The 13628-nt window shown below is 39.1% G+C and overlaps 1 protein-coding gene across 1 annotated transcript in view; it reads right to left on the bottom strand.

Annotated features, from left to right (window-relative positions):
- Window positions 1–13628, bottom strand: part of PHEX (phosphate regulating endopeptidase X-linked) — a 95595-nt gene that overhangs the window by 74246 nt on the left and 7721 nt on the right. The window contains exon 4 of the mRNA XM_057383268.1: window positions 93–179. Coding sequence (XP_057239251.1) covers window positions 93–179 — 87 coding nt within the window. The remainder of the gene's footprint in view (window positions 1–92; window positions 180–13628) is intronic.

Genomic DNA, 13628 nt, shown 5'->3' with positions numbered 1-13628 from the left:
CAGAGCTTCACAGAGCTCAGCAGAGAGATAAAAAACCTGCCTTTATAAATGCAGAGAGTGAATCTATGTCCTTCTCAAATCAATCCACTTACTCTCATTCATGCAGGATGCATAAAGGATCTTTGCCTTCTGTACAGCTTCACTGTCTCGTCTCTTGCTGATGGGTTTCTCTAGCAAAGCTGAAAAAACAAATAATTTTTTTTCAATACTTCGGAAAATGTAGACACTATTTGCCTGTTTCAGCATTTGGTTTGATCAYAGCATTTGTTTAATTAAGCATGAGGCTCCATGTGTATTTTCTTAAGCAGTAGCACAGACATAATTGCACCTTTTCCAATCCCCAATAGAGGATTGTTTTATTTATTTATATTTAAGAGAACTGATTTAAAGCCATATGACAGATGCAGCTTATAACTCATCCTCACAACCAGCTMCTCTCAGCAAACTGAGGGGACAGGCACTGGTGGGGTGAGGGTGGGAACCAGCACACAGGGCAGTGAGTCAGGAATGTTTTCAAGTGGCTGAGCTTCTGGTGTTGGTACTTTATGAAATCAGGACCTAAAGGAGAAGGTTACAGCATCCCAGGAGCAAGAGCACTGGTGTTCCCTCTTCCAGCTCTGGTGCTGATGAAAGAAAGAGGAATGTTGAACACACACAGCCTCAGTGTTGCTGATGACACAGAAAGCCAAATATCCAACTGTAGGAAGTGTTAACAGCTTGCATGGGAGAAAAACGCTACGTCCTTGGCTGTCTTGAGAAAAAGAAGATTGGAATGTAGAATTGATAGTGCAGGTGGCTTACAATTATAAACATTACTAATACTGTAGCTTTTGCAAACCTACCAATCCTGTGCTGATGAGTAGAAAGTGACAGCCTCACTGACCAATGTATGTGTGACACAAATGTATGCACTGGTTGCTAAAGTGGATAAAAGAGGCTTGTCCCAGAATAAAGGGGTTACTTTTTTGTGTGTGTATATGTGTGTCTTTGTATCTGTTATTTTGTGTCGGCTCTCTGGCCAACAGTGACATCCAACTCCCTTTGTAAAGCTGCACTCTGTACACACACACATCCTCACAGCACACACTCAGCACTCAAAAGCCAAACTCACTTTTCTAAACTGTCATCTCTCCACATTCCCTGCATCCCTCACATTAYGTTATGGAAGGGAAATAGCATGAAAAGTGCATCTGAATCTCAGCACTCCCCTCTCAGCTCCTCAAACTGCTCCATCCAAGCTGTAAATCAGCCATGGTGCAGATACAAAGCACTGTGGTTAAAGCAGAGGAAGCTGAGATTCAGAGAGATCTGTCAGCTCAGGTGCAGCACAGCACGAGCATTCCACAGCCAAGAGAAGCAGGGTAACTCCTGAGCACAGCACAGACACAGGGCTGCCAAATTCTGCTGGGTCTCATCTGGTTTTGCAAATCCCAAGCAGATCCTGCAGAGCAGAACCTTATTGTTATTGGAACCACTGGTGCCATGATTTAGTTTAGTTGAGGTGTTAGGACAGAGGTTGGACTCGATGATCTTGAAGGTCTTTTCCAACCTGGTAATTCTGTGATTCTGTGATTCTGTGAAAAAGTGGCTTTGCTGGTACMAAGTCCCTTCTGAAGTGTGCTCAGCCAGAGCTAAAAAGGATTGAAAAATTGAAGAGTCCCTCCCCTGCACCACAGTAGCACTCAGTTTTCAAATGAGCAGAGGCAGCACAGTGTGAGAAACATCCCCACACAAAAGGGAGAACAAAGAGGAACTCCAGATTCCCAAAGACCTGCCAAAGCAGAGAATCACTGCGATTTCATAACACCACCCATGGCAAAACCAAACAGCTCCCACACRCAGCTGAATCAGGGTCAATGCACCATTTATTCCTCTGTCAGGACTGGCTGGGGRCATGCAGAGTATGGGAGAGGTGGTGGTGGTGCTGCCACCCAAAAGCAGCACCCTCCTGCAAATTCTGGCAGCTCTCCAGCCCTGCCCTTTCCAGCAGCTTGGCCAGAGTCCACCCTGCAGTGCCTCCTCTCCTGGGAGGCAAAATTTGGGTGGGACTGCCTGGTTCTGCAGCTGAGAACAGCCTTGATTTGCAGATTCACTCAGTATTAGGAGCTCACTGCCCRAGGCAGGATTTTAAGCATTTATTTCCCAGAATTTCCAGAGCACCCTGAGGAACCAGCCACACTGCACCTCTTAGATATTCCCCACTTGAACTCATGTGAGCACTCAGGGGACCATAATGCAGACATCAAACTGTTTATCACTCAAGGAACACCATAGCAATGAGCAAATGCCACTTGTTCTCTCCCTCCAATCCCTTTTCACCTTAAACAAACAAACAAACAAACCCATTGCCCAACTCATCTGCTTAGACCCTCAAGAGATTTAATGAGATCATTCCCTTTTCATTATGAGTAAGATTTTTCCCTAAAAATACTTTGGGGGAGTATAGCTCTGGTTTCAAATCCTCAAATATTTCCCAATTTGTTAAATACAATATAATGCAAATCGTCAACATATACACAATTGTACACAATTCTTAGCAGCATAATCAGACCTGTTCATCTTTTTAGAATGGCATTTTAAAACAAATGATAAATGAAGCCACCATAAAAACTGAGGATGAAAAACTACCCTCCCATTAAAGCCATTRCAATCATTTCTCTCTTTGCCAATGATCTGTGCAACCATGAAATTTTGAAGCTAATAAAATTCAATAGCTAAAGCTTGAGGGAGATACAGAGGATAAGAGCCAATAAAATCAACTCTAGAGATACACCTGCATCAAATTCTGTTAAAATCAGAGACTGTTTTCCCATCAAACCACCTCATTATGTGACAGAATGAAGCTGTAACGCTCCCTGCACTTTTGCAGAGTGAGATGGGGTAGATGCTGCCACCTTGCTCAGAATTCTTTTATAAAGACAATTACTGATTCTAATAACATAAAATACAGTGATCAAAGATGAAAGACTTAATAAGTTTGTTGAATCTTGTGGACACAGAATTAGGGGATGTGATCCATGGATTCTCTTTAGACAATGGAGGTTTCTCAGCTTTAACCTCAAGTTTTCAGAAAGATTTAGAAGCCCAAACCCGGAGCACTGCTGAGATCCTCATGATTTCTGCATTAGCTGGTGTAAAATCAAAATACAAGATTTAGAAATTTGCTTTAGAAATTTGCTTCTTATTTAGCTCACAAAGACATATGGATTTTTCATGTCCTTGAGTGTTTCAATTCTTAAACACCGACAGCAAGAAAAGGCAAGAAGCACAGCATTCTGATCAACGATATGTGTAATCAATTACTCTGTCTAGAGCTTGCTTATTCACGGAAAGAAAGTCACTACTGTGATTGAAATCAATGTAAGCCCATCAAGGTCTCTTTAAATGAGCAATTTGGGGTGCTGTGAGTAGGCTCTGAAAAACCCTCTGAGCACAGAGCACATCTGTGTGGGTCGATGCTGCTCTCTGCAGAATTTGGGAGGGCAAAAAGCAGCTCAGTCTGTGCTCTGCCAGGACCCTGCAAGCTGAACAAACCCGCCCCAGGGCCATCCCACACTCTCAGAACAGTTCTTCATCTCCTGACACATGMCATGGGTTTCAGGCTCTCATTTCAGTAAGGGAAAATGCCAGCCAATGGCATACAGAGAGSAAATTCAGCTCCTCTGAAAAAAAATTCACCTGAATTATAGCCTTCTGGGAGGACTGTCTTTTCACCCTGAAAAACTGTAATAGCTTCAGRTATTTTCTGTTTTGACACCAAAATGTGAGCAAAACCTATGTGGTCTTTCAAGGGATTGGAAGAGAAAGATCAGTTAATGCTGAGCCTCACGAGATATCACAGACTTTCTGTTYAGTTCCTTACTCTTTCTTTCCAAGCTCCAACTCTCACACCTCACTGAGGAATTGTGTGTACTCATACAAGTTTACTGAGAAATTCAGTCTAGTAGGCTTTCCTTAAGCACATTTCCTTAAACTTTGACCTAGTTAGGGCAGTCAGGGCTGCCAATATTTTATTTCTCACTTAGCACTGAGAAGAACATTGAGCTTGCTCTTGGAGCTTTCTCTCCTTTTGGTTTTTTTTGGGGGTTTCTTTAACTCAGTTTTCTTGTTTCAAATTAAAAGTTTCAATTCCTTAAAGCAATATCTTATTTTAGGACACCAAACATTTACCTCTAAAGAAGAATTTTAAGGAATAAATAGTTTTGGTTAGTTTAGGAAATACACATCTCTCCAATAATATTGAAAAAACACCCTTTAAGTAATAACTCATTTGTTAACTCCCCACTGAATGATACAGCACTAGACAGAATAGCAATCTGGCTGCAGAGRTWAAAAAAAAAAARMMCCACAAAGCTGATTTCCAGCCATCTGAAAAAGCAAAGAATTGTTGTTAACATCAACCAAAATTTAACAATTTATTGCTGCTACTGAGTTATACCACTAGCCTGCCTGCAAAGCAGAATATCATAACCAAAAATCACCRSGACAAGCAAAGTGAACCAGCATAGYTTAAGCCAGCYGAATATACAGTTTKGTTCCCATTTCCTTAGCCAAAWATCAGCTACATGTTTGAATGGCTTTTCTAGCAAAACAGCTCTTTTTCAATAACATCTTTCACTTTTTTTCACTTTTAAATTATTTTCAAAGTCATTCTCTTTGGGATAAAAAAAAGATCTTGGCTTTTACCACTGACCTCAGCACCTCATTGTTCATGTTTCCAGATGCAAAATTAATGTTTTCCTTTACATAAAACTYAGTTATGGCAAGTGTCAAAATCTATTGGCAATTCCACTCCACAGTGCTGTAATAACATAATTTATCTCATTAAGCAGCTACCACTTGCACAGTCAGAAACTGGCTCAGGGTGTTGACTATATCCTAAACTTCCTGAGGTTACAAATGGCTTCATCATTCATTTTCTCCAACCAAGGGGCTGAGGTTCCTGTTGCAGTCAAAATTCTTGAGCTGCTGTCACCCCTGGTCAGGCAGGTTGGCATCATTGCACTTTTGTACAAAAGAAAAAAGCCTCAGCATTACCAGCAAAACATCACTCCAGAGCYGTGAGTGATCCTCATTTGTCTGCACTGGAGGTGCTCAGATGCACAGAAAGGATAAAAAAAAAGGCACAGCTGGGGGTGGGGAGCTGGGAAGGGAAGGAAGAGAGTTTATATTGAGTCGCCTTCATAGTTCTTTCTCAGGGCAAGAGGGCTAAAAAAGGGCAGCTTCCTGTGGTTCACTACCCTCGAGTAAACAGCAATCATCTGCTGTTAAAAGTGAGAGCAAGGCACATTACAAAATGAGCTTTGCATGTGTGTTTATTTAACTGCATGCTATTCTGGAGCTGCTAAGGATAGTCTGGTGGCTAAGCATTACCTTTAATCTTGCTTTCCATTTCCAGCCCTTGTTGGTTTTTCAGCCCACTGTCTTGCACAGCTTCACTTTGGTTTTTAACCACCATGTTTTATTTATGGCACCAAGAAATCCCATACTTTTCCCTCTTCTGACTTGGAGTTCAAGAAAAGGGATTGTAAAGCCAGATTTGCAGAGAAAAGAAACACGCACGCCATTTATTCAGATTAGAAACAYTGATTCAATTTATCAGTGTCCTGATCAGATTGTGTATATACTGTATTTTATCAGACATTTTTCTATATAAATAGCTGTGATGTAATTCTGAGAAATACTATGTTATTCATGAGGCTTCTTTCCTATTCTAATGAGAAAAATATAAGTTTCCTCTGCATTTTGCAACCCTAGATATGGAGAAAACATTGTGCTAGTAAAGACAGTAGCATTTTTTCCATTAGTTTTTGTCCTTATCCTTTTACAAACATTTGCTCAATGTGGAAAATGCAWGCTCAAGTGTTTGCACAGTGATATCTGACAATGATCTGAAATGTATTATAATGCTTTGTATCTTGAAGAAAAACAACTCCATGCACAAACATCCCCCAGAGAACATGCTTGGACTTTAAACAAAACAAAAATTATACAAGAACCCCAAGGGACATCCTATTTCCTGGAAAGTTGTAACCCTGGAGGAGTGAAAAGMTAGAAGCAGACAAATAATTCAGCATGAACTCCCAGGGCAATGCTAGAACAGACAGAARTCTTGGACTGCAAAACCAGAGAAGTATCAAAGTGGGGAGAAGATCTTTGTGTTGTACACAGGCTGGTGAGACAGACTGGGACACTTCAGCAGTCTGAACTGCTAAAACAACATTGGACACTTGGACAGAGGGCAGAAAAATAGCAAAACAATTGAGGTTTTTCTTTGGAGGATGTGGCTTGAGAAATAGAAGGGAGACACAAATAAAAGCATGCAAAAAGGGAACATGGTTTTTCTCACAAGAGATGTGAAAGGGTGATGGGATCACAATATCAAAGCACCTTTAGAAAATGCTCAGTGGCAGAGAGGTCCTTAGTTTATTGAAAAAAAGGCACAAAGAAAGCTAACTGCTGAACAATGAGGACAGATTCAGCAGTGACAGTGATTAACCAGTGACCAGAGGAGATCGTCGCTTCTCTGTCCCTTAATATTTTCAAGACTTGATGCTTTTTTTTTGGAAGAAAAACTTTACCTCCAAGTGAATTCTGTTTTATCCCAGTGCAAACTACAGAGCTGCATTACTTGGGTAATGTAATTGTCTGTGACACAAAAGAGGTCAGAGGAGRTAATCTGATGGTTACTCCTGGAACTGCACTCTATACATTCAGGATACAGATCTCAAAGCATTCTTAGACATAACAGACCAAGGAGACACAGCCATTATCCTTTGTTACAGATAAAGAAAGTGAGGCAAAGATTTCTCCTTATCTAATTCATGTCAGAGTCCTACTGATTGAAACAGTGCTCCTTTATGAGTATAAATCCTGATCCACAGAGTCAAAGAGCTTGATCCTTTGGAGATGGCAAAAGCCCCTCAGTCCCTTTAATTTAATTTCAGAGACAGTGGGATTTGCTTGGCATTGTCAAGATGATACTCAGTATTAAACTGAAAGCAGCTTGTAATGCACTCCTTTTGGGATCAGACTCAGAGAGCAGCCCAAGGGCCTGCACATTCAGCAGGTTTATTTGCAAATACCTGATGRCAGAGAATTTCTCTTTCAATTCTTGAGCAATTAAGATCCCCCTCATCCTACAGTGCTCTGCAGCTATAGGGATTTGGGTTCTAAACTGATAAGAGGATCRGTTAAAAGAGCTGTTCCCATCTCCAGCTATCACTGACAAGCTTTATTTTCTCCCTAAATTAGCACTATTATGTGCTACCTCTGTGAAGAAACAAAACTGAAGTTTTATTTTGGAAATTTGCAGAAGATCCYCTGTTGCCAGCAATAGGTTCTATTAAGGATATTCTGTGAGGAATTACCATTTAAATGTAGAGAAAAACCTCTTCAAAACTTGGTTGGAGTTTAGAATTTAAACTCCAGATATGTAACATTTGTGCACAGAAAGTCATTCCCTATGTCCTTGAACAATAAAATAATTATGATTAATCTAGTCCTCCTTAGGAATKTCTAACCCTTAATTCCCATATTTTCTTCACATTTAAGGGCTATGGCAAAAGAGTTCCTGAAAAGTAACTCTAAAATCCAAGTATCCAACCAAACTTGGGCCACTGGGGATATCCAAGGACTCCAATTATGTCATGAAGGCATTGCCCTGTCTTCAAACATGGATTTAAGAATCAAATTYAATATGGTTCAAAAAGCAAAGATTTGGCCAGGATGCCAAAGGACACACAAAAAATCTTTAGAACCATACTGCTGTTACAGAAATCACAGCTAGACAGAAGTACTTTCTTAAGTAATGCAAGCTTATTTGTTCCAAGAGTGATCATTTCAGAATGGTTTGGGGCCAGCTGACATTCATTTAGAGTATCTGGCTTCCAATTTCTTTNTCTGGCTTCCAATTTCTTTCTTTTTTTTTTTTTCAGAGCCCAAAGTGAAGGAGAGCTGGCAGTGGGAAGTTTGATTGTGCCTACAAGGGGCACAATGTTCTACCCCAAAATAAAAGCACTGGCCACAGCATATAAAATTATACASGAGACTGCTGAGATCACTTGACCAATGGTAACATTCCTGTGTTGATACATGAAAGTAAGAATTTCATAGACTGCAACAGTCCAAGAAGAAAATCTGATAGATATATTTTTATTTTTATCAGTTTGGAAACCTGACTCTTGTAGCTGGAGTGGGGTTTAGAGAGGAGAGTGAAGATAAATTACATATACATATATAGGTWTGTTCTAAAAGGAAGTGACAGACTTGACTGACATTTCAAGCTGAACATATTTTTGGGAACAAGACAAGCCATCGTCAAGATTATTCTTAGAGCTAAATCTGTTCTCTCAGAGCACTCTCCTGAAAAAGACACAGACATCTCCTGCTTTAGGACACAACATTTAAATGTTTCAGTATAAATTCATCCCTCCTGGCAGGTTTATWAACACAGGTCAAACTCCCACATGGATGCACCTGCCCAGCTCCCATTTCAGAGCTGCTTTTTTTTTGGAAAAACAGCAAAACAAGAACTCACCTGCCTGAAAAATACCACAGAGACAAACCTCAGGGGATGTTTTACAGTTCTCTTCTGACACCAGCATAACACAGCCTTAAATACATCATTTCAAGGCCTCATTAAAGTCCTTKGTGCCTTTAAAGCACAAATTGCACTGAGAATGGCTCCTGATATGCAACTTTGGTGCAAAAAACTTCTTTTCTCTAGCAATTGATAGGAATATTTGGTTTCTGAGGCTCCACTGAGTTGCAAATGATTGGTTTTCAAAGAAAAATTTGTTTCCAGAATTCGAAAATAAGAAAAAAAAAAAAAAAAAGAAAATATTTCTCACCACAGTAGTTAAATAATTATTAAATTGTTACAGATATTAAAGCTCTACTTCCTTTTTTCTTTTCCTCTGTAAACAATTCTCAGTTTGGGAGGACAGGAAGAGAAGTAGTCCAAGTCTAATGCAGTTCCAAGTATATTTCATTGCATTTTGTAAATACCTATTTTGGGTTTCTGATGAATTATAGTCCAGATTTCTCTACTGTTTGCTATACATATATATATATATATATACATATATGGAAAATCAAACTATATATATATATATATATACATATATGGAAAATCAAACTAGCATCAAAGGCTTGCAAAATAATCTTCCTCCATATGCTTAAAACTATCCTTGCCTAATTAAAGCTTTTCCCTTTGAGTTTAAAGTAAAACAACACAGCAAGTCAGTACATCTTTCTCGTGCTTATAATGCAGCTTTTACATTTTTCCAAAGCATACTTTATTTTCACTTTTATGTCTTTTGAATTCCCTTCTTGACCAGCCTTCTGCTACTTTCTTACCTTTTGACTCTCAAATCCCCACTGCAAATAATCAGGTCACCAGAATCATCTTACTGGAATATGTAAGTGCTTGAAATAATCACTCAAAGCAAATTTTATAATGGCAAACTCCTTGTTTGTATATTCCCATTTCTTTGGAAGGCAGAAGCACCCAGGATGTTGGTGAATGGGRCCATCAGTCACTTTTGGAAGGCCTTGTGTTGGCTTACATAGCCTCAGATATTAAATATAATAGTTTCCATATTTTCAAATCAGTAACTTGTTTCGTTTTTTTTTCTCTTTAATAAAACCACCACTGTATTCTGCAGCTCCATGAGTTCATTCCACAGATCAGTCCTTGTGGAGCTGATGCCTTAATCTACCCCTTGTTTTGATAAACTGTGTCTTCTCCTCCCCTTGTTTTATTTTGTAAGCCAGGGGAAGAGGGTTGGTTGGTTGCTTTGGTAGGTGGTTTGTTTGCTATTTTTTTTTAAGGTATTTAATCATTATCAAGTCAGAAAACTGTGCTATGTATTTGATAGAATTAATGTCCATCAGCTAATTCTTGATGTCCATCTCACCATGGATAGAGCAGTGGTTCTTGAAAATAACAGCCTGTCATTATTAATTCTTCTGATACTCCAATGGAACATTTAATTTATTAAGAATTCATTTTGTATTCACAAGGATGTAATTRTTATGTATTTCCATAGGAATTCATGAAGATCTAGTAATTTATCAATTCATATAGGTTCTAATTTCCAGGGAACATAAATCAAGTAAATCAAACAAATATTCCCAAATACCAATTTCATTAAAGGATGCTGTATTTAGACAAATAAACCCAACTAATGCACTGACATTCTAAGATTTCCCCTCGCCCCTTGAAAACAAATTCCTCAGTTCTTTCCTTGAACATCCATTTTARCAATATGGAAGTTCACATGGAAATAGCATTCACACAGCTGTGCTTACATAAATGYTTCCTAATGCTGTTCAGTGCCCTAAAACATAGCACATTTCCTAAAAGGAAATGCTGTTTGTTTACAGTTCCAGCATTTTGTAAATTCTATGAGTTTGTATATCAAAAGATAAGCCCATCATGTGAGCTCCTCCAAAAGTCAATGTAACTGTACACAAACTGTGACTAAACCAAAAATCGTTTTAGGGGGATGTGGGAGCCTGTGTTCATAAATTTAATTTCAATTAAAAACTCACTTATTTGAGTATTATTGCCACCTTCCCTGCCCTGCCTCTATGGGGATAACAACTCATTATAATGTTAGGCAGAAGAGCTTAAACTACATTTAAACCAGAAGACTGCAAATTTCCCTGTTGTTACAAATATAGGTGGAGCTCCAGATTAAATGGCAGCATTACATTTACTTCATTAAAATAATACTTTCAACGTGTACTGGTGGAATAATTTTTTTTGTCAATAAAGGAAATCAGATGTCATGGCTYGCTGTGCTTTTCCAAGTAGGAATCCTCATTCTGTAAAATTACCTGCCCAAATACAGCCATGAAAAATTTTGAAATTCAGTATCTGCAGGTATGAATGAGATATATCATAYAAACCTCAGGTTCACTGTAAATTTAGGAGAAATATAGTGCCACATGTGGAACAGCAGTGAGCAGGATGCCCACATTGGCTGTAGCTGAAGGCTCAGAGGAGGATCCCATTCTCCAAACCAGGGAGATGCTGTGGGAATCCTGTGGCTCAGTTACTGTGCTGCCTTTAAACCTCATTTAGGAACCAAAATTATCTCCTCTCTGTACTCATGGTTTTCCAAAATCACACATTACAAACACAACTTTCATTTTGAGCAGCCACAAAGCCTGGAAAAAGTCCTGGCTTCTCCACTTCTGACTTAGGTATTTAATTTTACCAAAAAACCCTAGTAACTCCCTGCCCAGAGAGATTCACCTGACTTGTGTCACTTATGTTTWTTCATACATTCAGATAAAGAAGCCATCATAGAAAAGATCTAGACTGCTGAAAAAAAAAAATACCATTGAAAACAGATCTACTTATTGCAGGAAAGACCAAGAATCAAAAGCGTAAATACCCTCTTTTATTTTAATTATTGCTGGTATTCTCCCTCTTACTTGGCACAGCTCTCAACTATTCAAACACCTTTGAAGGAAACAAATCACAAGAGATTTGTGATTTGGAAATCTGGGCATGAGTGTCAGCAGCTGCATGGCAGATTTCATGGGATACACCCAAATTATCCCAGTAGCTCCCAGTGAGCACCATTGAATGGTGGGAGGGAAAAAACAAACAGCCTCAAAACAGGAACAGGGTCCTCTGTGCAGGACAGCAGCCCCTCAACAATAACTGCTCAACACCAACTCCTGGGATCAGTCTGAAAAGTTATCTTAGAGTCAAASAGCATGAATTTCCAAAGAGATGTTTTTACTTTCTGGTTTTACTTATAAAGAATTTCTTTTCCAAAGGAAATCATTGCAGATTATCTTGGGAGAAGTTGCCTACAGTGCCAAGATACTTTGTTTGCTGTCTGTCTCATGTTCTTCAGAAACCCACATACCATATCCTCCTAAAAGGCCTCCATTTATTTCTGTTTACCACTCTGGAAATTCCTCATTTTAAACTGACTGACATTCAGAAAAAAAACCACACTACACAGCTTAGCACAGCAAATCAGCCTGAAGTAGGTGTCTCACTAGGAACAGTATGGAGACTTAATTTGTATACTGGTTTCCACAGTCATAAATTAAATTTAAAAGGCCTGGAAGACATGTTCACAAATGATTCACATAATTCAAATCAGCTCCTTTGCAGTGCTGAGATTTAGGAATGCTTGTTTTGTTGTTTTGCTCGGTTTTGTTTTGTTGTTTTTATTTTAATTTATTGCTTCCTGCATGGTCACTCAGAGAAAGAAAAAATAAGCCAGTTGTACTCTATTGTACTTCAGACTTCAGAGACAGGAAAAGAAGTTTCTCAATTCACAACCAACATTCACCACGGGTAATAAGCACTGAATTACCTGCCTTGGACTTCCAGCTCTGATAGTTCACAGAAAGCCACTTGCTTTTCAGTACTAAGGAAAAAAAACGCTTTTAAAACCTAAAACCCTCCTAAAAACGTTCCTAAAACCCTAATGGAGGTCATCAAATCAAAATGGAAAAATTCATCAGGAACACAAATAGCTTTGCAGGAAATATTATGGTAAGTAGAAAAACATTTCTTAACTCCCAAAATCACTGCAATCTTGACCTGACATAAGGCTGAAGGTGTTGTAGTTTGAGATAGCTTTTGTTCTTACAACAYTGATGCCTTATCAATCAGGTTGATATGAAAAAGAGACAAAGTTAAGAGAATGAGAATACACAACTTTAATCCAGGCCTAACAGGACCCTGGTACGTCAGGGCAGACAAAGCCTCCTCCTGAGGCTACACCCAAAATGGACACAGAGTCAAGAGATCTTCACCTTTTATAAATTCTGCCTTATTAACATATTGGGTGTTAATTCTCCAATGATCTTTACAGGTGATGATGCCAACCATCCCAAACTTGCTCCCCCCCAATTCTCTGTTGTTTCCATATTTTGGGGCTCTGAGGTGTCCTTGGATTCAGCTCAGAGAGGGATTGTTTTGTCTAAAGATGAGAGAACGGTAGTTTTTAGTGCTGTACTAGGGAAGTACAAAAATACAGACACATAAAAATACAGAAACAAAAAATCCCAAGGCATCAACACAGGCCACAGCCAAAGGATTCTTTCTCTTTTGAAGCAACCCAAGAATTTCCTCATCAGAGGTCTGTTGGGCACTAGGAATGTTTGATCTCAACCAACACTTTCTAACATGTCCATGGTGTAGCTGAAAAGGAAGGGCTGGCTTCAAGAACAATCAGCCAGGAATGGTTCACTGGAAGTTAACCTCAGTTATCTCCACCTTATGTTCTATAASAAAACCTAAATATGATGTGTCCCTTACCTGGATTTGGGTCATAACCCAACCACAAACCTCTGCTTTTGAGATATTTTTGGGCCTCTATGATTATCTTCTTTACATTCCTCCACGACGCCTGAAATCCTGCTGGAGGTCACATCCAAGGAAAGACCTACCACTACTTTCACCAGGCTAGAACTTTTTATTTTGTATAGCCAGGAGATCAAAGTGAGTTACACATGTGGTTTGTGGATTCCTCTGAGTGCAGAAAAATAAACCCTCAAACAACATATGGAAAAGAAATTAAAGGGGTAKTGATGATATGATTTTAGTTTGAACGTATCTTAAGACAGCTAAAGAAACCCATGGGAGC

This window comes from Malurus melanocephalus, unplaced genomic scaffold (genome assembly GCF_030028575.1).
Source record: "Malurus melanocephalus ecotype Western Australia unplaced genomic scaffold, MMel_1.1 scaffold_618, whole genome shotgun sequence".
In the NCBI taxonomy this organism is placed as follows: Eukaryota; Metazoa; Chordata; class Aves; order Passeriformes; family Maluridae; genus Malurus; species Malurus melanocephalus.
Note: the sequence above shows the minus strand (reverse complement) of the source record. Positions and strands in the feature narration are given on the sequence as shown.